This window comes from Spizellomyces punctatus (assembly GCF_000182565.1).
Source record: "Spizellomyces punctatus DAOM BR117 chromosome Unknown supercont1.20, whole genome shotgun sequence".
Classification (NCBI taxonomy): domain Eukaryota; kingdom Fungi; phylum Chytridiomycota; class Chytridiomycetes; order Spizellomycetales; family Spizellomycetaceae; genus Spizellomyces; species Spizellomyces punctatus.
The window spans coordinates 156,542-181,392 of NW_015971556.1; the positions used below are offsets into that span (position 1 = coordinate 156,542).

Here is a 24,851-nt window from a genome sequence, read left to right on the forward strand (position 1 = left end):
ATAGTTGCAGTGTGTGTGATGTGTGTGAGGTGTGTGAGGTGTGAGGTGTGATCGTCGGGTGGTGGGGCGGAGGGCGGGGGTGGTGATAAAGTCGGCCGACAACACACCGGACGCGGGCATCGTTGGGTGTTTTGGCGTGTTGTTGTTTCGCCCCATGGGTTTTTTGTAGGATTTATATTTCTTTTTTTCATGGTCTTTTTCACCCGACCATTCAATAGCACACTAAAAGTGAGCTTTCCGGCGCTTTGGGCCGTTCATTTGCAAGTAGTTCTTGCTTGCTGCTGGTGATCTTGAACACAACAAAAAAGAAACAAATGGTCCAAACTTGGTTTCCCTTCTGCCGTTTGTTCGCTTACTCTTCTTGTAACTCGCCCGTTCCCTCGTGTCTGTTCACGCACAACCCCCGTACAAAGCCGCATTTCATATTTTTTTACTATTCATTCTCCAATGTGTTCTTCTTTTACGTTTGCACATTCCTAAAAATAGTGACGGACCGTTTATTTTTTTTGGATTTCGTACTTTTTGCATACTAGCCCCCCCCTTCCCCTCCCCCTATTCTCTCGAGTAAAATCGCTCCGCCCCAGGTCTGGTAACCGCACAAACAACCGACGAGAAAAAACGTCTCAAGCATTTTTGGGGGTTAGGCCAACAAGCAGCTATTCGATTAACGAAAACTGTTGCAATCTTTTGTTTTCTCGTGTGTGTGTGTGTGTGGCGGTTTACACTTTGAGTTCCTTTTTGGATTTCAACATACATCCAAGTACTGGGACACACACAGACACACATACACACATACAGAGCGATACATACACACTCTACCTGCAAACCGTTGACCAACAATAATAATAGCGCACATACAGGCGTCTATCCGATCGGAGCCTGGGTCGGTTGTGCAGAACTGTTGAGAGGCCACACGTCTTTTGTTGTCACTGGAAAACTCGGGCACGACACCACCTTCCGCAGTTCATTGCCTAAATCATTCCTTCCCGTTGGTTCCCTGAATCCTAGTTGCCGCTATGGACGAGGTCATTGACGTCGTCCAAGCGCTGCACGAATACAAGAGTTCCGTTCCGACCTGTTTGTCCTTTCGAAAAGGGGATATACTTTATGTACACATAAAGGATAAGACGGGTTGGTGGGATGGTACACTGGGATCAAAGCGAGGTAAATGTCCGAACCGGTGTGCGGGGGAGGTTCCAAATGGTGGGCATTAATCCAATTTTCATTTGACAAACAGGATGGTTCCCTTCCAATTATGTCGAATCTATACCAGACGAACAACATATGCAGTTCAAACCACTTCCCTCCCTTCCCGAGTTCCCCTCCCCAACCTCCTCTGCCTCCGCCCCAATGTCTGCCGTCTCACCTACCAGCACATCTTCTCCACAAGTCCGACCACCGTCCAGCAGGCAGCAGCTGGAACAAACACTGTCCGCACTCATGGAGGAAGCCAAAGCGTTGGAACACGAGGACTCCCCTAGCGCTGGCGATGCAAGTCCTGTGCCGTCGGGAACGACAGCCGAGGCAGGGATGAAAGCGAGAGTGCTGGATGTGCCAAAGCCGGACGGTGGTAGTCTGCCAGCCGAAGATGGTGATTCGAATGAGTTGCCACCATTTTGGGGGCGGAAGACCACACCGCAAGGCGACGTTTACTATTACAATACCCAAACAAACCAGACGACTTACAGTTTGCAGGAGGTCAAGAAAGCAGTATGTGCTAGAATTGGCAGTATTAAAGTCTTGGGTTTGTCTTTGACTAACAGGATATCCTGTAGGCAAAAACCACAAAACGCTCTACCCTGATATTACTGGATGCCACCAAAGAGTTGATCTCAAAGGACATCATCACAGAAGCTCCACCACGCTTTGACTCCATCGACTCCTTCGGCGACGCCTCACCACCAGAAGTGCGGCGCCCAATGCGTGGACGAACAGAGTCGGCCTCGTCTACGTCAAGTTGGATCCCCGGGCCCCAATCGCTTCTTCCCTCCAACGCCAAACCTACATGGGAGATTCTCATCAACAACATCCTCCGCGCAATCTCCGAACTCAACCGCGCTGCTAAAGATGACCAAAAGGCTCGCTATGTTGCGTTAGCCAACCAGGTCGTTCGAGCCATACGGGACATGTTGGCCAGTTCTGGGACGAGCTCAAAAGAGACACCCGCAATGCAAAATAACAAACAATTGAGAGGCCACTACCACCACATAATGTCATCGTTGTCCAAGCTGGTCTTGGCGGCAAAGGTTTCGGCAGGACTCTGGCCGCCGCCGGATGCGGTCAATAAAATGAGGTATCAGGCGGGACAGGTTCTACTGGCCATTCGACATTTTGTTTCCATTGCGCAGGACATACCCTTGGAGCTCAAACCTGTGTCTCCAACCTCGCCAAACGAAATATCGCTCTCAGTGGATGAATTTGACATGAAGGGCGCTGAATTGTCTGATATCGAATTTGCAGCGCGACTGGATTCTCATTCGGACGCCATCATTGCTTCCATTGCCAAACTCGTCAATCTAATAACCCAGGACCGACGAATATCAGGAGTTCTGATTGACCAAACACGGGTGACCGTGACAGAGATTGGTCAACTATTGTCGTTGATCGAGGAGATTCCTTTGCAAAGCATGGACGGAACCCAGGATTCCCGGGCCAAGGAGCTTTTGACCGAATTCCAGACCAAGAAGGATGTCCTGTATTCTGTCGTCAATGATCTTGTCACAGCTGCACGCACTACCATGGACGAATTCGCTCCTCCTAATGCCCTTGGCACATTGTTGGAAACAACCACATCTGTCCTTCAAGCTGTGGAAGACGTCTTGATGATTACAAAATTGGTCATAGACCAAAAAGACTTGATGGAACAGCGCACACTGCAGGAAGAAGCGGAAAGCTACGATGACGAGCGAAGGCGGGACTCGGAATTGAGCATTCTGCAGCGACGGGCCATGAGCTTGACCTTTTTGCATGGCGAAGGTGGTTCATTATCTGGAGTCCCTGGTTCCTTGACACCCGATGGCCACATGGGTAGAGATCGTACCGTTTCATCCCCAGTAATGCTCCGATCTACATCATCTACTAATGTCGGCCTTGTCAAAACTGTTTCCGCACCTGCAGCATCAGGCATGCGACGGCCAAGTATAGATGGTTCCGCGGCTTCTGTGGCTGCATCTAGCGACGGGATGTCGAGATCGGGTTCTATGGTGAATTTACCGGCAGGTGGTGATCACTCCCACCCACAGCACCAGCAACAAGCGCACATGATGCGGTCGCGAACGGAATCTATGGAGAGATTTTCCGCGCGTACTTCAGCTAGTGCGACAGGTTCGCCAAGTTCAAGTACAAAACTGACCAAGTTTTTTGGAGAGGAGTCGCCAAAGTTGAAGAGAGCCAGCTCAGAGGTACGCTGTGAATTTCTCGCAATGATGTTTATCGGATCATTGATGTTTTTGCATGTTTTTTACTTTCTAGGGGCACAAACGACCATGGTACCTTGGATACGATTATTTACCAGATGACATTTCTTTCAACATGGAGGGACAAGTCAACGGAGGGACATTCCCAGCATTGGTGGAACGGTTAACATTGCATGATCAACCTGTTGGTCGGTACTGGTTTGGATATAACCGCTGATGGTCTTCGAAACATTGACATTTTCTTTGGCTCGACCAGATCCCGTCTTCTTCACCGCCTTCATGATGCTTTTCCACCAATTCGGCACTGCCGCAGAGTTTTTCAACCTGCTTAGAAAACGCTATATGATGTCACCTCCACTACAGTTAAACCCAGAGGAAGTTAAAATATGGCAAGAAAAGAAGCAGACCCCTGCCCGACTGCGCGTATACAACGCCTTTCGATCATGGCTGGAAAACTACTGGATAGATGAACTCGACGATGAATGCCTGGATCGCATACATGAGTTTGCTTCGGGAGAGATGATGGAAGCTACCTCCACGCTTGCACTACGGTTAATGGAACTTGTGCAAAGAAAGGTCAATGGAAGTATTGCAGGTGTAGGAACTCCAAAGCCCTCTCGTAGAACCGTCGGAAACGTCATATCAACCAACGGAGGAACAACCGGTCCCAGTAGCAACGAATTCCTCCCACCACCACCCGTTCTTCCCAAATCCCTCAAAAAGCTCGTCCTTCTCGATATTGACCCATTGGAACTCGCCCGTCAATTAACGTTGATTGAGAGCAAGCTCTTCAATGCAATACAGCCTCTTGAATTGGTGGGGCAAGAGTGGGCAAAGAAGAATGAAAGGAGTCTGGCAGTCAATGTGCGTGCCATGACACGACTGGCTAATGAGATCACGAGTTGGGTTGCTGGGTCCATACTGGCAGAAGTGGATGTCAAACGACGTGCAGCGATGGTGAAGCATTTCATCAAAGTTGGAGAGGTATGCACTTTTATCAATGTGCTAATGGTCAATGCATCGAACTAATATCTCGTTAACACAGCGCTGCCTTTCTCTCAATAATTTCAACACTCTGATGGCAATCCTCTCTGCTCTCAACTCTTCCACCATCAGTCGTCTTAAGCGCACGTGGGAACATGTCTCTAGTAAAATCCGCATCTCATTGGAAACCCTCAAGAAGGCAACAGATCACAGCAGAAACTATGCAGAGTATCGGGCATATTTGAAGAGAGTCCAGGGACCTTGTTTGCCATTTTTGGGTACGTATCCGGTGTCATTGTTGCCTCGAATTGTGTGACAATTATTAACAAACGATTGTGCTGGGTTATTTCAGGTGTTTACCTTACGGATTTGACTTTCACTGAAGACGGCAACCCCTCCACACGTCCGACTCCTTCAGCACACCTCATCAATTTCGACAAATACATCAAAATCTCCCGCATCATCCAAGAGGTCCAACGCTTTCAGATACCTTACGCTTTAACCGAAGTCCCCGATATCCGCGATTTCATTCATAAAGAGATCGAAGCCGCATCCAAGCAAAGTGCAAATGAGCTTTATGGCGTCAGTCTGATGTTGGAACCGAGAGAAAATGAAATGGAAGAAGCACAACGGGAAATGGAAGCCAAAATTAAGATGCTAGAGAAAGCAGGGTTTTTGTAGTGGTTTTGTGGGATTTGTAGGGAAGGTTTGGGTTTGTCAGGCAGTTTTTGGAATTTTTTTTTAAGTGTCGGTTTTTTTTTCTCTTTATGTGATCATAGTATACGCAATTACCCAAGGCACTCAAAAAGATTGCATATCTTCCATGAGCAACATATACCTCTGGCAAAAAGCCCGCTATTATCACATGAAATGCATTCCGTATCGGTCAACTAGCCATCCACACCCGGACTCCACACTTTCAAAACCCCACTCCGGGTTAACACGACAATCTGTGGTCCCCCGCACCCAACCTGACCAACCCTATGGACATTAAAAAACCCGAAAGGGCTCGACTGGCTCACCGCATCGAGATCCGCTACACCCTCCACAGAACATATCATCTTGCCGGTTTGCAGATCATGCACGCCAAATCTGCCAAAATATGATAATGTGTACATAATCGGATGTATGACGTAAAAGGAGGAGATCACGTCGGAGGGAGTAGTGAGTTTTATCGTGTGGCGTGTGAGAATAGGGGGATTGAGATTTGGATGGGAGAGCACGCGATCAATGTCCCAGACGATGACTTCAGCCGTGTCGGAATCGGAACCCGTATCACCGACAGAAACAAGTGTGAGGGCCTGTGGACGGCGCCAGGCTCCCTTCTCGTCGCGATCGTCTGGCAATCAGTGTTACCTCTTGAACTGGTAGAAAACGACAGCGTCTCTTACCTGGCTCATCCATAAACGCAAAGCCCCATACTGGGCAATTGTGGCCAAGAAGGGTACCCTTCAAAGCACCTGTCTCCAAATCCCATATACATATCCGATTATCACGGTGACCAGTCAAAACAACGCATGGAATGTAGGGATCGCCCTAAGCTAGAGTGAGTATGAACGTCTTTGAATAGCATGCACATCACAAGTGACTTACTTCAGCAATGCAGAGCACATCCTGCCCATAAGACACTCGCCTGATAACCTCTCGCCGCACCACATCAAAAAGCACTCCCACCCCCATCGTCAATCTCTCCTCCCCTACCTTCCATCCCAACACCAGCATCCGACCTGGTTCCTTTGCCAACGGATACGGTAATACCCTCTGCCCTTGCATCACACCCTCCACACTTGTTTCCCATATGAGCTCCTGGGTAGAATACTTGCGAAACTGTAACCGCTGCCACGTCCGTTCAGGATAATCTTCATCCACCACCAAGAACACGTCGTTTTGAATGTCGAGGTGATGCAAGACGGGAACAGAGTCCAGACCAAGGGGAACTGCCAATGTGAGATGGCTTTGGAGGGATCGTGTTGCAATGTCGTAAAAGAGGATCGTGGAACGGAGGTCATCGTTTGAGCTTGAAAAGTGCAGAGTACTGATACCGAGCAGTGTAGTGGGTGACTGTGAGAGTTCAAAGGAGTGATCTGGGACCATGCTCGTAAATGTAGAAGCTAGCGTGTCCGTTGCATGTAGGTCTCTCAAAATCTGGGTGGCCTCGGCCTGTGAAAGGCAGTACTCCCAAGGCTTCTGAAGGCCGTTCGCCCAAGGAACATGACTAATACACACAACAGATGGTTTTGATGGGGTGCTTTCGGTCAGTTCGGCGTGGTCTGACGTCCCCTCGCTGTGCAGCAGTGGGGCGTCACCAGAGATCTCCCCTTCCTCGCCACCGAGATCCTCGCCCTTCATCCGATCACGACCCGGATTGAGAACGGATTCCCTCTGCAAATAAAACTTTTCCAAGGCCTCTCCATACGCCTTCCAATTCTCCACCGACTTATAAGCTGTCAAAAACTTGCTTTTCCAGTCCGGTGGTGGTCCAGCTCTGTTCGACCGATACGTGTAGCATTCTCCATTTGTGAGCATTGCATACTGACATGTGTAGGCTGCGTACCAGCATTGATTTGTATTGGCTAGACTGTTTCAATTTGAGCCGATTGATATGAAGTCGAGGTCCATATGCTTGTTGGACGTACCCATTGAAACGCCGACTAACCTCGGACACTCGCAAAAGGGATACAATGTCCTGAGCTGCTAAGTACTGCAATATGAGGAGCCAAATGTCGTCTGACAGCCCAGGAACCGCCAAGTTTGCTGTCGAGGACATGGTACACTTTGCATGGTACTGGAAACCTTTACAGATGTGTTCAAGCAGCAGCACCTTCGGAAAATCTACACTATCGAAATAGCGTGACACTAGCACACCGACTGTGCCACAGCGACCATCAGCCACGTTCGATTACGTAACTACTCTCCGACTTTGATGGAGATCAGATAGGTAACGGACAAGGCTTTCGCTGTGAATATTATGAAAGTTAGACACATATCTGCGTATGCCATGCCAAATGAGTGGTAATGTATTTCAGCGAAAGATATCAATGACTTTAGGGGGTTCTTCGTGCCTCTGGATCATTAAATGATTCGTCGAAAATGTCTGACCCGACAGGGATCATGATCTGATTAGAAAGAAATAAAATATTGGGAGAAACGTAAAGGGACAGAGTTGCAGGAAGAAGGGTCATCTGATTTTGGATTCTGGGATCTGAAATAGTAACAAAAAGTCCACATTTTGTCTTTTCCCTTCTGGCTCATCTCTGCATGTTCCTGTTGCACACACTTGCTTTGTCTTGCCATCCTTGCCACGTTAATTGCACCATACCCTATAGTCATCAAGTTAAACTTTCATCATGGACAACCATTCAAGTCTTCCTCCTTCTCCCGTATCCCGTTCCAAGATCTCCCGCAACGCTGTACTTCCACATGCTGCGATCAATACCCAACTCCCTCCCTCGCCTATCGATGTCATGACCTTGGCTCCCTCAGCGGACCATGTCGCCTCAATGAAATACCACGATTTGCCTTCCGAGTTCCAATCCAAGTCACACATACCCGACCGACCGCCCGCTGCAAACGGACGATATTGGTGCAAGTGGCAAGGATGCTTCACGTTTCATGACTCGGAGGAAGACTTTGTCCATCATGTCGGCGGGCATGTGAACACCCTTCCCTGGAGTGAGAAGGCGAGGTAAACATAATGCACATTTCCCCATACCATGCATTGCAGATGCTTACGTTGTTATATGTAGCGTCACCGACAAGGCGGCCATCTTTGGATGCAAGTGGGAGGGATGCGGTAACCAGAAGCATTTTGAGTATCGACAAAGATTGATTGGTATGTGTGTATCCAACATATGGTATTGGTGAATCTCATTGTAAAAATGCATAAATGATCCACAGAGCACCTACGGACGCACACAGATGAGCGTCCATTCCTGGTGAGCACCTATAGACCCGACGCCATCCCGGTTTGTGCTAAAACAGCCATTATCCCCACCAGTGTCCAGTCAGACAGTGTGCGCACAGGTTCACTGTTAGATCGAACTGCATGTCTCATGTCATTAACGTCCACAGGCGGAAGCTGATACCCATCCAACTAAAGCCGGGATCCAGTATAGACAGTATTCTTAAAGAGAAGGGAATCGATATTCATCAGCTCAGTGAGATGGAACCGGTTGTGATAGAGGTAAAGCGATCGGAAGCTACCACAATCCCATCCGTATTTAGGAGGGATAGTCTGGTAGTTATTCCTCGTCCTGCATCACGGAAGCGAAAGGCTCAGCAAGCGGAATTGTCAGAAACGTCAACCAATCCTGAACCCGAGCAGTTGCTCCCACTGCCCAGTCCATTAAACTTGTTACCCCCCTCGGCAACCCCCCTTTCGCCTCCGCCTTCATCATCCTCCGCCCCGCCCCCTACTCCGTCCCAAAAACCCAGCCGCCCAGCCAAAAGAAAGAAAAAGTCACAGGATCCCCCCAGAGTCGGGGATTACAAACTGAGAGTAGGCGTCATATTCTGTGTCCTTGCTCTGCCCATCCAAACTGACCGCTGATGCATCCCAGAGCCGAACACTGAATCCAAGACCAGCAACCAAGCCCGCACCCGAACCTATTACCCGTCACCTCTCATCATGGACATCATCCTTGCACTCTCTCCAAGCACATATCGACAGTCTAACCACCCAAACTGCAAATCCTGCCGAAGCTTTTGCCGAAGTTGATAGTTTCCCATCTCACATACAACCCAACCACATACAACCCAATCAGTCTGCCCTCTCATTGGAGGCGGAAAAATTGATGGCTGATATCAGCAGTTTGCAGAACAGAATCTCTACCTGTGTCGATTCGTTAGTACGGTGTGGATGGTCGGAAGAGGGTGTGCTAGAGGTTATGACCAGCATGACCCGACAAGCTACAAAAAAGGAGGTACAAGGACGTGCAAGACGTGGGTGAACATGGCTGTGGAATATTCACAGTACCCGATATTTAACAAATATGAATTCAGCCTATTAAGCTCTATACACTTTCTTGCGCCGTAAGAGGGTCTATCTACAACTTACTATGGCTAACCTGAAGTTGCTTCTCTCTGTCAAGGACTTGACCAAGTCTCTCTAATCCAAGGCTCAATAGCGGCCATGACACAGTGAAAACAATGCGAAACCACCCTGTCTCGGAAATATTGAACGCTTCACCTGGCAGTATATAAATCCCGCCATCCAAAAGCTTGTACCATAATTTTCTCCAGGGCTCATCCCCACTCTTCCCAGGAGCTTCAAACCATTTTGATAAATTCACCCTATAACATTATGGAACAGGTATTAGCATCAGGTAGTGGGCAGCGCAATATGAGGGTACGTACAGCACAAAAAACCCGCTATCGGCAGTCATGAAAGGTATTTCCATCTTATTCAACTCCCCAACCAACCTCCCGTACTGTTCCTTCATCCTTTTCTGATTCTCCTCTACAAACCATTCCACCCACTGCTCGTCTTGTAATAGATTAGCAACAGCCCGATCGGCGAGACTGGAAGTGTTCGTGAATAGCGCAAACATCTGCATCGCGGCCAGTACCTCTGGGTTCCTGGATACGCAAGCACCAACACGCACGCCATTGATGCAAAAATCTTTTGACATGCTCCAAAGAACATGCGTATGCTCCGGATCTGGGAGATCTGGGATGGATAAAACGGAGACAAAAGGGTTGGGGTTGATAAAGGTAGACAGAGCATAGATTTCATCAGAAATGACGTGGAGGTTGTGCTCTTTGGCCCAACGTAGTAAAGGCATAATTTCGGAAATCGAAAGAGCACGACCATGTGGATTTTGAGGATTGGTGAGTAGAAGTGCCCGTACTGTGATGTTATCTTCCAGTGCAGCTTGATACGCCCTTTCTAGAGCGCTAACCTCGATCTTGAACGCATTCGCTCCGCTGGTATGAACGTGAATAGGTCGTGCTTCCGCATACTGACATCGGGTAAGTTTAAGAGCGGCGTCGTGACAAAGCATCTTACATCCATACCAGTGTCAAGTCAAAGTCGAAACCCCCATAGTACGGCGTAGGCACTAAAATTCCTTCCCCGGGATTGGCAATGGTCTGTGCGATATTATTCACCGTTGCGCCGCAACCAGCATGTATCGTAATCTCATCCGGTCTAATCGCTGTACACGGTTTCAAGTACTTGTTGAAAAGGTTGGCAACGGCTTTCCGAAGTGGTTCCGACCCGTGCATTGTTCCGTATTTCAACATATCTTCTGTTACTTGCCGTATTGAAGAAGAATTGAGCTGTGGATGATGAAAGATAATGAGAAGCTCTCCTAACATCTCTATAGCTCTTGAACGAACCTTCTCCAACAATTCTGGAAACATCAAATGGTTTTCCGCCGTTCCCAAATTTACAACACCATTGGGAGACGCAACGGCATCATAGGGATTCGCAAGTGCTCGCGAAAGACCTTCCAATAATGGAGACTTGTGCGCTGCGGCCGCTTGTGCTAGCCGCGATGTGCAAGGTCCTTGAGTCATTTGGAGATAACAAGTATGTACGATCTCACAATGGGCAGAGCAGATCAATTTCCCAAGATTCAAACATGAGTAATCTGGTTAATTAACTGAGCTGTGCTTATGTAATGAACTTATCCCGTCATTTCCAAAGTTCGGTGCTGACAGTCGAGTTTCAAAAAGGCCAAGCTATGGCGAAGTAAAGGGACTACCATCAAGTCAACTTGGCTATTAGATCCAAAGGGCACTGAGTGGACAAGTTCTATTCTTTTATGAACTGTTCAAATGTTTCTTTTATATGAGTCCCCGCATACTAAAAACTTGCACTACTGTCAAGACCCAAAAAGTCTGACAAAATATCAAGGTTTGCCTTTGTCTGTCTGGTTCACAGACGTGCTGGAGCGCATCCTCCACTTTGCTCCGTAAATCATCACGATAACTACGAGCGCTGCACCAGTAACATCCACCATCGCCACGGACAAGAAAGCGGGCCATAGGCCTACCTTGTTAGTAAAGGGACCAATGATGGCGGAACCAAGGGCTGCCGCTGGGTTACGGAATAAACTGTTCAGTGCCACAACACTTGAAGCTGATCCTGGAAAGCTGTCTATGAGGTACGTAGTGTTGCATGAGAAGAGCCAGGTCATCCCAAAGACACCTATTGCAATATACAATAAGCAAGGGTAACATTTTGATATACACGCAAGATGAGGTACTCACTGATAAAGAGCGACACAAGTAATAGGCTGACATGCCAGTGGAAGTGTCCCGCAAATCCAAAAAGGGCCAATCCGACTGGAAAGAGGATGATTCCAACCCACTGAGAGCGGATGCGTGATTCTGGCACATGGTCCAATCCCGTAGCTGACATCGCTTGGTGCAGCTTCCAATCCGCATAGCGGCCGCCAATAGTGGAGCCGAGAATGAATCCCACCCCAGTTGGAATGTAGGAAATGCCCACACGTGATGCGTCGTATCCGTAAACGTCTTTGAGCACAGCTGGGATTTCGACATTGAGACAGTAAAAAGAACCTGATAATGTCCATGATGGGAGAATGAGAGAAGTGACTACAAGGTATTCAATAATAACACAAATAACCTACCAAAGATGATACCGATGTAGGTGACGCATAGAGTAATGGACCTGAAGCGGAGGAAACGAAGTGGTGCAAGGGGATTATACTTTGTAGCAGACTTGGCGGCCTTGGTCTCCTCAAGGATATGCGGGCCAGGGAAGACCAACAGGCCATGGTCGGCGTACACCTGACCATTGCCAACCTTTGCTCGAAGAGTTTCCGGAAGAAACAACAAAAAGAGTATCCAAGTGACCGCTCCAAGGCCTGCCAGAAAGAAAAAGATCCATCTCCAACTGGCGTATTCAGTCAGGAAACCACCCAGAACAGGTCCAATGAGAGGTCCCATCTGCGGGCCAAGAAGGAATATCCCCATGGCTCGGCCGCGTTCGGTAGGTTTAAACAAGTCCGCAATGGTGCCAGCACCAAGAGATTGGACGGATGATGCTCCAATAGCTTGCACAATACGCAGTACGAGAAGGAGAGCATAAGATTGACTGAATCCAAGAGCAATGCTTGCGGCAACATAGATGGCAAACGATATGAGATACACGTTGCGGCGACCTGCCGAGTCCGCCAAGGTTCCCCATCCCATTGGCTGTTTGAAACAAGAAAATGCTGTAGTCACAAATGCGAAAAGGATAGAACATTCATGTAGACATTACCGCCACTGCAAAGGTCAACATAAACATGGAAACTGTCAAGTTAATCATCGACACGCTGGTACCAAAGGCGGTTCTAATGCTCTCCATGGCAGGTAACTAAAAAGAAATGTCCATCAATGTCCCTTCGAAACTGTATGCAAAAGACGCATTACTTACATAGATATTACCAGCCAGCGGCCCAAAACCACCCGCCAATGCAATCAAAAATAGCAGGAATCTCCTGCGAGCAGGGGAATATGCACAATAAGGTTCTGATGCAGCGACTGAAGTAACCGAAAATTTTGTTGGTTCAGAAGACAGTACGATTTCCTTGACCTCGGCAGCGGGTGCGATTTCAGACCCGGGATCGGGGAGTTTGCTTTGGGTTCCTGCACCCTGTGGTATTTATTAATGGGAGAACCTTTCTTTATCTTTGGAGCAGAGAGAGATGCCAGACTTACTTTATACAAGCTGGCAAATGGTTGTTCAATGAGTAAATGGCTCGGCCTTCCATCTTCGTAGAACATAAGTTTGGGCTCTTTTTCGCCCCCGAGTTTAAGCGCATCCTTCTTCTTTGTTACAATACAGAGACCGTTACTGTCAGAGACGACAAGGTTGTGCCATGGAGTGGGTATATGAAACAATGAAATCTCTGTAGCGTCGCCTCTCTGACCGTCGAGAGTGCCAGCTTGGAAAACAAAATCTTTGTGTATGAGGTTCACTCCAAATTTGGGCCCAGCACAGTTATATCTGTATCAATTCGAATCTTTCCGAATCAGATATGCTTCAATTTCTTGATGCTGTCATCTTCTTACTTACGGATGAATGGATATGCGAACATGAATCGGAAAAAGACGGCCAACAATTGTAGAATAAGCTTGGTTTCGCTAAGTAGGACAGAAGAAATCTTATTATCTGCATCGAATCACATATACAGAGGCTACAGAGACACTTACTATCAACATCTCCATCGCAATCTTGGAGCATAACTGCTTACGTGCATTTTTGGATGGTAACGCAAGCATTTCCGGCTGTTGCTGGAGATCTTCCAGTAAGAACCGAGAGAAGCCGCGATAAAGTCCTGTTACAGATGTATTCTGCTTGATTTCCTCATAAAGTGATTTCTCGTCTCTTCCAGCAAGAAGACACAATAGACGACGGGCGTCGTCAGCCGCCGGCAGCACGGACGCAGATGTGTAACGTGGAATGACATAGCAAGATAGACAAGGCAATTGCTCGGGGAAATGACCCGGTTCTTCAGTAAATGTGGCGCGACTCGCATCAAGAGAGAGGAGATCATCAAGACCATGGAAGGTGAATATATCTGGCCTCCCTGACATGCTAGCGACCGCAGTCCTTAACGTGCGGCCGTACTCGTTGACGCTGACATCCGGAACACCAACTGAGAGCGTAGTGATAAGTAATAAGAGACAATGTAGCTCCTCCAAATGACTACACACTTACGCAAGTCACTAAAGACATGACCATCAGAAACAATGGCGAATCGAACGCCAGGGACATACACTACTTCAATCATCTCCGCTACTTTGACCATAGTCTTGAAAGCGAGCTCTTCTCCTTTATCGGGAAGAGTTCCCAACACCTTGGACTCCTTGTTAGGTGACTTGCAGGGAAACCCGGGAAGGATGAACTGAATGGGTAGGCTGCGATCGATGAAGTACTCAATCTTGTAGATGAAAAAGTCTCGCCCGCCCCCAGAGATCCATTGATCGTCGTGCGCCTTGAAACGGAAATGACTGTCCAAGATTTCCGCAATGACAGCGGAGAGTTTTTTATTGTTTTCAGACCGCACTGGATGCAGAGACCAAGGCGTCACACGGCATTTAATGGTGAGAAGACTCGAGAGGTAATGGATAATATCCGGCATGTTATCATTGTCAGCATCGTCGAGGTGACTGAGCGCTGCAACGCCTTGTATTGCCATAGATGAATCCCGGGGAAGTGCCCTCTCATAGAATGTGACCGATTGTGCCGTCGTGAATTGGTCATCAAGTTCGACATTATACTTGTTGAGCTCTCCGTGAAGTCGAAGCGTAACAGCTCTGTGGCGTGCCGCTTCTTCAATAAAACTTGGTTTCACAAGCGCGGAAATGCTCGTGGGGAGCTGTCTGTCATCATCGGGACTGACGGATTTCTCATAGGAAGAAGAAAGAAAATGAAGCTTCCCGTCCGCGTCGCATACATATACGAATAAAATAGCCTCTGTCGGCGATCTTGGCAAAGAGATCTTGGTGTTCATCGTGGTGCAGCAAAGCAGGAAGGTCGGACAAGGAAAACCGGACATGGCCGGGTCTGTTTTTATGCAACCTATTGTGCAAACAGAGCATTAGAGCCAGCACACTGATGTGGCTTAGCGGGGCCACGCGCCGTTTATGCCATTGGGCAATGCAGTGCTTCACGTCTACACGGGGGTTGTATTTCTGATTGGGAAGTCTCCCTCAATCTCCCCGATCAGGTCTCAGCCAATCAGAGACAGGAGATTCCACAGCCAATTGCATTAACACCGCGCGTCAACCCCCGTGTGCATAGTTCCGCAAGAACACCCCCAACACTGCCCAGACGGCCAACAACCGATCAGCTCTTTCTTCTCTCTCGTCTCTCTCCTCAACTTGGTTTTTTTTTTTGCTTGCTTTCCATCTCTTCTTTGCGTCTCATCCACCATGGCAAACTCGACATCTGACTGCAATATTCTTATCGAAAATCCGCTTCCCAGTGGGGAGAAGCGCGAGTACACTATCGCTGAGGTGGACCGTAACGCTCCGAAAACCTCTTACGCAAGCCTCAGCAGAACGCGTGCTAGGGTGACCCTGGCTTGGTAGGCCGTCTTCTCTTTGGAACATGTCGTCGTTGTCTAACGTCACTGCTAGCGTCACTCTTGCGTACCTCATTGTCAACCTGGACGGGTCTTCCCCGTCCCTTATGACGATTGGCAAAGACCTTGGCGCTTCTTCCCAAGAGCTTCCTTGGATTTTCAATGCATTCACGCTCGTTTCTACCCCTCTCATTCCGCTTTGGAGCCGTTTGGCTGTTGCATTTGGAGAGAGGACTTGCGTTAGCATTGGATTGCTGACGTTTGTCGCCGGTTCAATTGGCGCTGGTGCATCTAAAAGCATGGAGTCCCTTGCCACCTTTCGTGGTTTGCAGGGACTCGGAAATTCCGCAATCACCGCCATGTCTCTCATTGTTTTCACTGGTGAGCGCTTAAGTTTTATTTCTGTTAAACTCGTGAAAATCGGTACCAATGATATCGTTCTTCAGATCTCTACCCGATTCATAAGCGTGGATTTGCATTCAATATTATTGGTGCTGCCATGGGCCTCGCAATGGTGATGATACACTTCATGGTTTTCACTCTTTGGCAGTTCAAGATGTTGATGCCGGTTCTTTTATTCACTTAGATTTTGGGCCCTGTTGTTGGCGGCTCGGTATGTAGCACGGTGCTCCAGGTAGTTTAAACCTTGCCGTCATTTAACCAATTCACTGCGCAGATTACGGACAATACTTCCATGGGCTGGAGATGGATCTATTATATTCTCGTTCCGTTGTCTGTTTTCCTCTTGCCGCTTCCAGTATTGGTACAAAACTCTGGTGATCGAAAAACCAGTCGCGGAGCCCTGAAGGATATTGATTTCATTGGCTTCTTCCTCCTGGTTGCTACCGCAGTGTGTCTTCTATTGGCACTTCAATGGGGTGGATCCCAGTATGAATGGTCTTCTGGTGTCATTATCGGACTGTTCTGTGCTGCTGGTGTTGCATTGGCAACCTTTGTATACGTAAGCTGATACTTGGGTTTCCTCCTCTGCAAATCGCATTTGACTAATTCTATTGCGCCAGGTGGAAATATATGTTGCAGTGCAACCTGTGATGCCCCCGCATATGTTTAAATCTGTCAACGCCAATGCAGTCTTTCGTAAGTATACAAGTCTGCTTTTGTTATATTGATTAGCCAGCTAACCATTTGCCTGCAGTTCTGAACTTTTTCCAAGCAGGCGCTTCGATGGCTTTTATGATGTACGGGCCCATGTTCTATAAGGGCGACAAGGGTGATACAGCTCTACAATCTGCTGTTGATGTCTCTCTTCCCCTGAACTTGTCTTGGTAATTAGAGTCTGCTTTAGCAATTGAGTTCCAGCTGATCTAAAGTTGCAACACTAGGATGGTGTTTGGTATCGCTTCCTCCCGACTTTTGCCTTATGTTCGCGCCAATCACCTGGTGATCTTGGGTACCGCACTTACAACACTAGGGACAGGTCTCTTCTCCCTAGCAGTTTCCCAAGGAGTGCCAAACAAGGGGGTTGCAGCGCTTTACCTCATGATTTTTGGTGCTGGACAAGGGTTCTCCACGCAGAACAGCTTTCTGGTAGCCCAAGCACATTTACCCGAAGGAGGTGACGCCAAGGTCATGTCCAATTTGCCCGCATACTTTCACCGCATTGGAGGAAGCATCCTAGTCGCGGTTCTTTCTAGCATCTACAAGCACGCCAATGGTAACGGAGGAATGAGTATGGGTAGCGGAGGTGGTATGAACATGAGCGGGGGAACGAGCGGTGGAACGAGCGGTGGAATGGGCGGTGGAATGCAGGTATGTGTCTTGTGTCAGGTATTCGATACACGCATCAAACTCAAACCTTTTATGAAAGGCACGAGACTCTATGACAATGACAATGCCAATGCCGAACAGTTCCGGCTCACAAGGAGGCATGAACATGGGCGGCAGCAATTCTACGTCAATGGGCGGGTCGAGCATGCACATGGGTTCTACTATTGACGGTACCACTGCTGCATTCCGATGGTCCATTCTGTTTGCCGGGCTCTCGTTTCTTCTTGCATTTGGCCTCAAAAACACTTGGGTAAAACTCGGTCAAAGGATGGCTCATTAGCTAGTTTACTTCGTCTAGCAGTTTCTGTAGCAAGTTTTCATTTTGTTTGTTCACGCGAATTCTTATTGTCCAAGTTTAAATACAAATGTGCAACTAGCTTTGAGCTTTACTGCATGCATGCTTGTAGTGAAAAATACCCAATGCCTTATTGCTTTCATCCTTTAAGTTTCTTCCTTTATATTGTAAAAAGTATCGGGCCCTTCCTCTGAGAGGAGCGCTCGTCATCGCTACAAATGCAGCTCGGAGCACGTCCGCGCTCCTACCACTTACGTCCCGCGCGGCAAAATCCCTGACACTCCAACAGGAGCAACACCGTCGCTTTTCAACGACGGACCATTAAACGTATTTCCGGTATCCGTTTTCGACCGAGTCGAGTTTAACGCCGATCCCGAGGCGATCTTCCCCCCTCTCTCCAACCATAGAAAGAAAACAAGAACACCAAAGAAAGAGAGAATGTTGGAGAGGTCGGCGAGGAGTATAGAAGTGCGGGGGGAAGAGGAAAGGTCGCCTTTTTATAACCCTGGAGGACTGCGCTTCGCTCAAGTCTTTTTGCCAATGTCATCCTTCTTCTCCAATAAGAACTCGTCCCTTTCACCTCCTGGCGGAATTCCTCGGGTGCTGACCTCTCTCCTTGATGACAGCGTAAGATTATGTAAACGCGTAAAGTCATTTTGTTTATATTTTCCCACGGTCCCATTTTGACATCGTTTTGACATGTTCCTACCAAGATTCTACATGCAGCGAGCTTAATTCTGCAAATACACCTTACTCTAACCGCTCAAACTGTAGCCGCAGTCCAACAGGAGCCAGCAATCCACCCGGCGTCATCTTGACTTTTGCATCCCCAGTCAGGTCCCAAGTGTATTGGTGCAGCAAGACAGCTGCAATGGTTTGCATTTCTGTAAGCGCAAGTTTCATTCCTAGACCTTTACAAAGAACGCAGAACGGTTAGATTCCGAAATGGGATAAACAGTTATGATCTTACTGAGCACTTACACTTTCGCTCCCCTTCGGAAAACGGAACCCACTCATACCTTCCCACTCCATCTCCGAACCTTTCCGGATCAAATACCTCTGGATCCTTCCATACACGCCGATCATGGTGCGCTCCAAAAGCGTGCCAGCCTACATATGTTTGGGCAGGGATAATGAACCGCCCGAGAAACGTGGGACGAGTCGTGCAGCGATTGATGAGCATTGGAATGGGTGGGTACATTCGTAGAGTTTCTTTTACAACTCTTTGGAGATAAGGGAGCGAAGGCATGCGTTCTGCCGTGGTTAGCTCTTCTAACGAGTATGCCTGAACTTCAGCTCGAGCTTTGTCTTGAACGTCCTAGAGGGTGAGTGAATTTAGAATAACCTAACGTCGATGGCAGTCGATCACGTTTTACCTGGTGTTTGGCAAGAAGGTAAAGCAACGACGTTAAAGCCTGCTGAACATTCTCGTGCCCCGCAACAAAGATGACCATCAAATTGTCCTAATCATTGCAAGTTATCGCTGTGATTTGCATACATAGACCAAGACTCGCATACCAACCCTGAATTCCTTCTTCGTCAATATTCCACTCTCATACGCCTTCACCAACCTGGCGATAATTGTTAGAACTTGGTTATCCTCTTCAACGGCCTTTTCAGCTGCTTCAAACAGCACGCTCTCCATCCAATCAATGCGACGTCGGGCATCAATGCGACTTTTTATAGGCAGCCGATCAAGAACTGGAAAGAAAAGAAAGAGGGGCTTGAAGATGCTCTTCTTAACTATCGAATGCGCAACGGAAATTGCTGTATTGGGGTTTTTGATGGCCTTTGCAATTTCGTGTGAGATGAGACATTTCCAATCATGAAGGAATTGCAGCCCACATTGAATTTTTTGCCAAACGCGGCCATTCCAATACCATCCATTGAGAGTCTAAAAGCCAAGTGTTCGACGATGAGCGGTTCTCATGTTAGGGGCGCCACTAGTTGGTGGGTAGGGGCCTCACTCACCGTTGCATTAGATTGTTTGTTTCAACTACTTCCGCATTTTTGCACTTCTTGTCTATTTCCTCAATCATGTCCTTCACGCATTCTTGAAAGACGGCAGGCTTCCAATGCTGTCGAAACCCAGGTGCAAGAACTGTGCGGAAGCGTTGCCATGCCTGTTGACATCCAACAAAACCATAAGTCGGATGGCAAAGAATTGAATCGGCAAGCACTTTCACTTACTTCCTCACGGGTTGAAATGATATTGGCACCCAAGAAGTATGCCAAAACAGAATGGGGAATCTTTTCATTGTTGCCAGATTTCACAAAGTCATCTGGTATGGAAGCACACATGTAAGCGATGTCCGTACGCCGTCCTCCCAACTCGGATACTTGCCGGTTCTACTATAGATTTCTCTCGACATGTCTGGATGCCCGGCAACAATGTTCCAGCGCCCTCCAAACCACATCTACAGCAGATACCCAGGGCCATGAGCACGTCGCTGTCAGTCGCAATCACAGGAGATCCTACCGCGACAACGCCTTCTTTTTCCATCAAAGGGCGTATGTATCTCATGTATATCTCATCTTGTCCAAGCTTTGTGACAAACCCTAGTGTGGAGACCCAAAAAGGCACCACCGGAATGTCTTTTGGAAACGAGGACGGAGGAAAGAGGATGCTACGTAAGAAGCGTAGTAAGACTAGGGCAAGGAAGAACAGTAGAAGGGCTATGAGGTCGGACATTCTCGATGAGATCTGTCTGACTACGTGTTAGTACATGAAAGCGAAACCCCGCTGTCCGAAGGGTAGGACTAACGGCTAACGAAATCTGACTTCCTGGGCTGCTTACGCGAAACCGTTATACCGAACGTTCTGTGTTTTTGGGTGTACCTTGGCAACCAGGAGGCAGTACACGGAGGAATGTAAGTCTCCTTTCGTGTTCTGATTGAGATCAAAAACACGAGATCGTGGGAGACGTCAAATATGTGCGGGAACCGTAGGGGCACTGCGACGGGCGTCACAATATTGGATGACTTCCGATCTCTCTCCGAGCGCCTATTCTTACAACCGGCCAAAATGTATGTCCTTTGAGGACTCTCTCCGTTGTGTTGAAACTGACTGCCTACGATCACATCGAATGCTCATGCAAAAATCTCGAACACTTGCGCGTGTTGTTCACTGCAGTGCTGTGCCATCCGTTCCACCAATCGCAATAGGGGCGCGTGTTATTCCAAGCATACCAGGAAACTCAGGCTCGGCAAGCGACTGGCAGGTCGACAGGGGGGGTTACCGGAAGTCTCCTTCATGACATTGTTTTGTCTTGCGTAATTTATAAAATAAGGAAGTCGTCTTGCATGCTTTGGACATCTCCCGCAATCTACACCAACGGGGAGGATTAAGCTCTCGCGTGACAACCATCCTGCGCCACTCCAATGGCAATAAAAGCGCGCGTTTCGCCGGCAGTCGTCTATTCTTGCTTGTTTGCAGCTAACAATGACGTTGACGGATCTCATTACATTTAACAAGAAGAAGGAAACTGAAGCACGCACTGACGTGGAGGTGGAAGGTGACTTTTAGCAGGCGTTTTCCAGCTCATCGTTGCTTTTGCTAACAAAGGGCATAGTGGTTGTGTCCGACGAGGAGAACCAGAATGCACCCTTGTACAAGCACCTTCCTCTTCGAGAACTCATCATCACATACCTTGGGTAATAAATACATTCTGCATATCCTTCCTTAATACTTTCAGCTCACACATTTTCCACAAGTCTGACAAGTATTCAAGCCGTGATATCTCTCGAACGGAACGCCTTCCGTCCCATCAGTCCCAACGTGGCGTCAGACTTTGACAGTCTGAATGATCTCTCTTGGCTGGCTACCACAACCTTTGCAGTATGGCTTGCCATCGAACCCATATGGGGAAAACTATCGGATTTGTTTGGGAGGAAGCCGCCGTTCATGATTGCCATTGTTGTCTATGTGCTTGGATTGATACTCTGTAGTGTGAGTCCATCGTGGACCGCGTTCATTGTGCGTATATCGTTGCTGTCAGATTCAAATGGCAGACCGTGTTTCGACATACCATCTTTTGTTTTGCAATTCAGATTTTCAGAGCTATTTCCAGTATTGGATCTGGGGGCATCAACAATGCTGTCAACATCATCATATCTGGTAAGTACATAAAATACCCTAGAACCCAAAAGGTTATTTGAACGTGACAATGGTCCACTTGCTTTTACTTTAGATATTGTTCCCCTGCGTCACCGTGGAAAATATCAATCTTACTACGAAGTAGTGTTCCTCGGTACCAACGTCCTCGGCCCTGTCATGGGCGCAGCATTTGCGAACAACGACAAATGGCGTGGCAATTTTTATGTCTCTGCAGCATGTGCCACGTTTGTAGGGATTCTCCTCGCCTGGAAATTAAAGTTACCCAGTGCCTTTCGAAGCAAAGAATCGAGTGTAGCTAGAAGAGTTTACGGTCGGTTGAGAAGAGTTGATTATATTGGGACATTGATGGTTTCGGTGGGAGCTTTTGCTGTTGCTTGTGGCCTTCAACTTGGGAATCGAAAGGAATTCGGATGGAGCTCCGGTTGGTCTACGCATTTGATCACTATGCCTAACATAGAAGACTAAAATTTCCTTAACTTTCAAGCCAACGTTATAGCTCTTCTCACCTGCGGTTCGCTGCTTTCAGCTTTATTTGTCGTATATGAATGGAAATACGCTCGTGAACCTCTTCTCCCTCTGCGCCTATTCCGTTATCGAAACGTTGCTGTTGCATTTTTATTGTCGTTTATCCTCATGATTGGAACAAGCGGGCACGAGCTGTACCAGACCACCTTCTATCAGGTATAATACTGACATTGCACCATTCGGGAAAACGTTCCTAGACACTGACAAGTGTCACATGGTTGGACTAGAATATCGTTAACCTGACTCCCTTCAAAGTCGGGCTCATCGAATGGGCCGAAACCATTGGCCAGACCGTCGGTGGAATTGCGTTTGGGTGGGCCATGGCCTTAACGGGACGGTACCGGCCTTTTCTCTGGTTGAGCATCGCACTAGTGTGTTGCGGCGTTGGGATGATGGTGCAGATAAACCCAGATATACCTCATGCTTTATTGGTTGTCCAACGAGCGATATTCGGGATTGGGTTTGGAGCTGTATCCCATGTATTGCTCATTGCAGCGCAGGTTGCTGTTGAGCATGTTGGTCGGTTCTTGGCAATGCATTTGAATTTTTTTTTTTTGCATCAGACTAACTCAATACCGCTTATATTCTAGACATTGCCATCGTAACATCCATGTTCTTTTTCTTTCGCGCGTTGGGGGGTCTCCTCGGTAATGCAATGTATGGCGCATTGTACGATTTTTGGGTCACCCAAGCATTGCGGAACAGGGCGCCGCCGAATACACCCCAAAGCGCGATCGATGCTGCCAAAAACTCTCTGCGCGGTGGTCGGACTGGAGGTGGACGGTCTAGTCCAACCTTGGATCGATCCATCGTGGCGAATGCGTACGCTGACACCTCTAGACAGATTATGTGGACTGAATTTGGTATTCTGGTATTTGCGCTTCTCGCCTCTTTGACGATAGAGCATTTTCCTTTGCCAAAAACTTTGGTGAGTATTAAATTGGATTCGCATTGGGACGGAATGGTGATTGATGATCTCAATTGGGTTTCCATAATAGGGACGTCGTGGAGTAAAAAGTCATGAAGAGATATCTACTGAGACCCGCTGCGAAACGAAACCAGGATCCGAGGACGAAAGCGCGCCGCCCAAACCGGCATAGTCCATTCTGTGTCCAGCTAGTTTCTGCAATTTTAAGAAAGCCAATGTTATGTTGCTATCACTCCCGTTCCATATGAAATGTTCACAAAATACCATAGATTGTATTTTAGCACCAAATTCAACTAAATTTTCGACGAAAGTCCAGCAAGTTTGGTTCGAACATGAACTCGGACAGTTCAAGATGGGCAAGTTCACGATATTTAGCCAAACAGATATGTGTATGTACTATCTCAAATCCGAGTCCTTTAACCAAGTATCTACCTAATATTTATACAAAAAAAAAAAAAAAAAAAAAAAATAGAGAAACCCTTCACTATTGTCCTATTTCGCAAACAAGTACCGAGCAGCGTACTCTTTTCTGTATTCCTTTCCATCAGCCTCCCAATGACACCACTCATTAGGTGGTGCAACACCACCTTCAGTATCAATCCTTGCAACAAAGTTGATTTCGCTCATTTTGCCAGACTGGGACGACCAGGCTTTTTGGGTCATGACCCAAGGAATGTTTTCGGTCGGTCCATGGGGTGAGGGAATGGGGATGACGGCTTTGGTAGCAATGAAGCTAGAGTCAGAGTGGAGTTGCCAATGTGGGACGGCTAAATGTAAACTAGATGAGTACATTGTGCTCACAAAGACAAAACTAGAGAAACACAAAAAAAAGAAAGAAAATACTCACCATCAACGAAAAAATGTCTGCCAACTTCGTTTCCGTGTTGATCCCACAATGGGGCATCCGCACCCAACAAGAGCCACTTGCCCTGCGATGCATCGCAAATGTAATTTTGGGTACCGCGGGCGAATAAATTCAATTCAGGCTGAGATGGGGGTGTAACAGTTTTTGGACGAGGCCAGGGTGCTGCCGAAGCAAGGAGTGGTGCGGCGAGGAGGACAAGGATTTTTGTAATTGTCAAGGTCATTCTTGATTTCGATATGGGATGATATGTGTTGGAATGTCGTACGAAAGAATGGTATGCCACTAGGTAGTTTCTTGTCACTATTCAGTTGGAATGTGTTCTGTTGATGTTAGGAAGGCAGATGCTGGCAAGCCCTCCTTTTTAAATCCCTGCATTCTGGCTGGAGAGAAAGTCATCGCAAAAAGCCCACTCTCCGGCCCTCACAGCCTCTCTACGGTAAATAGACGCACAAGTACGGTTCATGCTTGAACAAAATTGTTGGGTGAAAGGACATGCCCCCTCTTACCCCTCTCCAGCCAAAGTTGAACAAAATGCAAAAGTCAACGGCTCTTGTCGACCCCGATAGCCGGTGAACCATTTTTTTTCGGCCAGCTTCCGACCGCGGATAAGTGGCGAAGTAGCACCGCGCGACGCGACGCGCGACTCAGCCCAGTCTTTATTTAAACTTTGCTGGTAAATGGCTAGTCCAAGCAACCGGACGCTAGAAGCTCGTAATATAGATGGACATTAGCACTTGCGGATCTTTACCACCCAACCTAATGGTGCATTGACCAGAGTTGTCGAAATGGTGATGAAGTATTAAAAAGTCCATGCAAAGAGAACAGGAAAAGTAGAAAGCAAGAATTTTTGTATTTACATCATCTTACAGCGCAAAAAATAGCAAGCAA

At 47.7% G+C, this 24,851-nt stretch overlaps 9 protein-coding genes across 9 annotated transcripts; 4 read left to right on the top strand and 5 right to left on the bottom strand.

The window, feature by feature from the left end:
* The first annotated feature begins 268 nt into the window (after positions 1–268).
* SPPG_08247 (uncharacterized protein) lies at positions 269–5,376 on the top strand. The gene is made up of 7 exons (XM_016756407.1): positions 269–1,164; positions 1,238–1,710; positions 1,776–3,401; positions 3,472–3,604; positions 3,673–4,400; positions 4,462–4,678; positions 4,753–5,376. The coding sequence occupies exons 1-7, from the start codon at positions 1,017–1,019 to the stop codon at positions 5,079–5,081; spliced, it is 3,654 nt and encodes a 1,217-aa protein (XP_016604386.1). The 5' UTR covers positions 269–1,016; the 3' UTR covers positions 5,082–5,376.
* Positions 5,091–7,216, bottom strand: SPPG_08248 (uncharacterized protein). The gene is made up of 4 exons (XM_016756408.1): positions 7,037–7,216; positions 5,994–6,978; positions 5,792–5,936; positions 5,091–5,739 (listed from the first exon to the last, which is right to left on the bottom strand). The coding sequence occupies exons 1-4, from the start codon at positions 7,165–7,167 to the stop codon at positions 5,291–5,293; spliced, it is 1,710 nt and encodes a 569-aa protein (XP_016604387.1). The 5' UTR covers positions 7,168–7,216; the 3' UTR covers positions 5,091–5,290.
* Positions 7,217–7,555: 339 nt separating this feature from the next.
* Positions 7,556–9,349, top strand: SPPG_08249 (uncharacterized protein; the record flags this gene model as incomplete). Its single annotated transcript, XM_016756409.1, has 5 exons — positions 7,556–8,085; positions 8,147–8,232; positions 8,298–8,335; positions 8,398–8,898; positions 8,960–9,349. Exons 1-5 carry the CDS (start codon positions 7,748–7,750, stop codon positions 9,347–9,349), a joined length of 1,353 nt encoding a protein of 450 aa, XP_016604388.1. The 5' UTR covers positions 7,556–7,747.
* On the bottom strand, positions 9,344–10,965 carry SPPG_08250 (uncharacterized protein). The gene is made up of 4 exons (XM_016756410.1): positions 10,740–10,965; positions 10,416–10,679; positions 9,756–10,360; positions 9,344–9,692 (listed from the first exon to the last, which is right to left on the bottom strand). Exons 1-4 carry the CDS (start codon positions 10,917–10,919, stop codon positions 9,446–9,448), a joined length of 1,296 nt encoding a protein of 431 aa, XP_016604389.1. The 5' UTR covers positions 10,920–10,965; the 3' UTR covers positions 9,344–9,445.
* A 289-nt stretch (positions 10,966–11,254) lies between these two features.
* Positions 11,255–14,872, bottom strand: SPPG_08251 (multidrug resistance protein; the record flags this gene model as incomplete). Its single annotated transcript, XM_016756411.1, has 9 exons — positions 11,255–11,553; positions 11,616–11,927; positions 11,999–12,566; positions 12,634–12,729; positions 12,790–13,008; positions 13,074–13,362; positions 13,432–13,499; positions 13,569–14,014; positions 14,077–14,872. 9 exons carry the CDS (start codon positions 14,870–14,872, stop codon positions 11,255–11,257), a joined length of 3,093 nt encoding a protein of 1,030 aa, XP_016604390.1.
* Positions 14,873–15,293: 421 nt separating this feature from the next.
* Positions 15,294–17,513, top strand: SPPG_08252 (uncharacterized protein; the record flags this gene model as incomplete). Its single annotated transcript, XM_016756412.1, has 9 exons — positions 15,294–15,448; positions 15,501–15,826; positions 15,892–15,959; positions 16,032–16,058; positions 16,122–16,406; positions 16,468–16,543; positions 16,602–16,731; positions 16,789–17,215; positions 17,274–17,513. 9 exons carry the CDS (start codon positions 15,294–15,296, stop codon positions 17,511–17,513), a joined length of 1,734 nt encoding a protein of 577 aa, XP_016604391.1.
* Positions 17,514–18,278: 765 nt separating this feature from the next.
* On the bottom strand, positions 18,279–20,040 carry SPPG_08253 (uncharacterized protein; the record flags this gene model as incomplete). The annotated part of the gene is made up of 9 exons (XM_016756413.1): positions 20,008–20,040; positions 19,873–19,945; positions 19,719–19,810; positions 19,500–19,651; positions 19,374–19,422; positions 19,051–19,317; positions 18,905–18,991; positions 18,510–18,846; positions 18,279–18,439 (listed from the first exon to the last, which is right to left on the bottom strand). The coding sequence occupies exons 1-9, from the start codon at positions 20,029–20,031 to the stop codon at positions 18,279–18,281; spliced, it is 1,242 nt and encodes a 413-aa protein (XP_016604392.1). The 5' UTR covers positions 20,032–20,040.
* Positions 20,041–20,970: 930 nt separating this feature from the next.
* SPPG_08254 (uncharacterized protein) lies at positions 20,971–23,270 on the top strand (the record flags this gene model as incomplete). The annotated part of the gene is made up of 9 exons (XM_016756414.1): positions 20,971–21,043; positions 21,101–21,182; positions 21,243–21,504; positions 21,579–21,645; positions 21,719–22,066; positions 22,130–22,326; positions 22,398–22,689; positions 22,761–23,098; positions 23,169–23,270. 9 exons carry the CDS (start codon positions 20,971–20,973, stop codon positions 23,268–23,270), a joined length of 1,761 nt encoding a protein of 586 aa, XP_016604393.1.
* Positions 23,271–23,403: 133 nt separating this feature from the next.
* On the bottom strand, positions 23,404–24,532 carry SPPG_08255 (uncharacterized protein). Its single transcript, XM_016756415.1, has 2 exons — positions 23,946–24,532; positions 23,404–23,865 (listed from the first exon to the last, which is right to left on the bottom strand). The coding sequence occupies exons 1-2, from the start codon at positions 24,184–24,186 to the stop codon at positions 23,591–23,593; spliced, it is 516 nt and encodes a 171-aa protein (XP_016604394.1). The 5' UTR covers positions 24,187–24,532; the 3' UTR covers positions 23,404–23,590.
* Positions 24,533–24,851: the final 319 nt, after the last annotated feature.

What these genes read in the sequence shown, in the direction of transcription:
- SPPG_08247 (XM_016756407.1), top strand. Translation starts at nt 1,017, where the DNA reads ATGGACGAGGTCATTGACGTCGTCCAAGCGCTGCACGAATACAAGAGT. An exon ending in ATTTCATCAAAGTTGGAGAG is followed by an intron (nt 4,401 to 4,461) that starts GTATGCACTTTT and finishes TCGTTAACACAG; the next exon opens with CGCTGCCTTTCTCTCAATAA. An exon ending in ACCTTGTTTGCCATTTTTGG is followed by an intron (nt 4,679 to 4,752) that starts GTACGTATCCGG and finishes GGGTTATTTCAG; the next exon opens with GTGTTTACCTTACGGATTTG.
- SPPG_08248 (XM_016756408.1), bottom strand. Translation starts at nt 7,167, where the DNA reads ATGTCCTCGACAGCAAACTTGGCGGTTCCTGGGCTGTCAGACGACATT. An exon ending in GTTAGTCGGCGTTTCAATGG is followed by an intron (nt 6,979 to 7,036) that starts GTACGTCCAACA and finishes AAATTGAAACAG; the next exon opens with TCTAGCCAATACAAATCAAT. An exon ending in TGCGTTTATGGATGAGCCAG is followed by an intron (nt 5,740 to 5,791) that starts GTAAGAGACGCT and finishes ACTGATTGCCAG; the next exon opens with ACGATCGCGACGAGAAGGGA.
- SPPG_08250 (XM_016756410.1), bottom strand. Translation starts at nt 10,919, where the DNA reads ATGACTCAAGGACCTTGCACATCGCGGCTAGCACAAGCGGCCGCAGCG. An exon ending in TCGACTTTGACTTGACACTG is followed by an intron (nt 10,361 to 10,415) that starts GTATGGATGTAA and finishes ACCCGATGTCAG; the next exon opens with TATGCGGAAGCACGACCTAT. An exon ending in GATAGCGGGTTTTTTGTGCT is followed by an intron (nt 9,693 to 9,755) that starts GTACGTACCCTC and finishes ATAATGTTATAG; the next exon opens with GGTGAATTTATCAAAATGGT.
- SPPG_08255 (XM_016756415.1), bottom strand. Translation starts at nt 24,186, where the DNA reads ATGACCTTGACAATTACAAAAATCCTTGTCCTCCTCGCCGCACCACTC. An exon ending in CAGACATTTTTTCGTTGATG is followed by an intron (nt 23,866 to 23,945) that starts GTGAGTATTTTC and finishes GTTTACATTTAG; the next exon opens with CCGTCCCACATTGGCAACTC.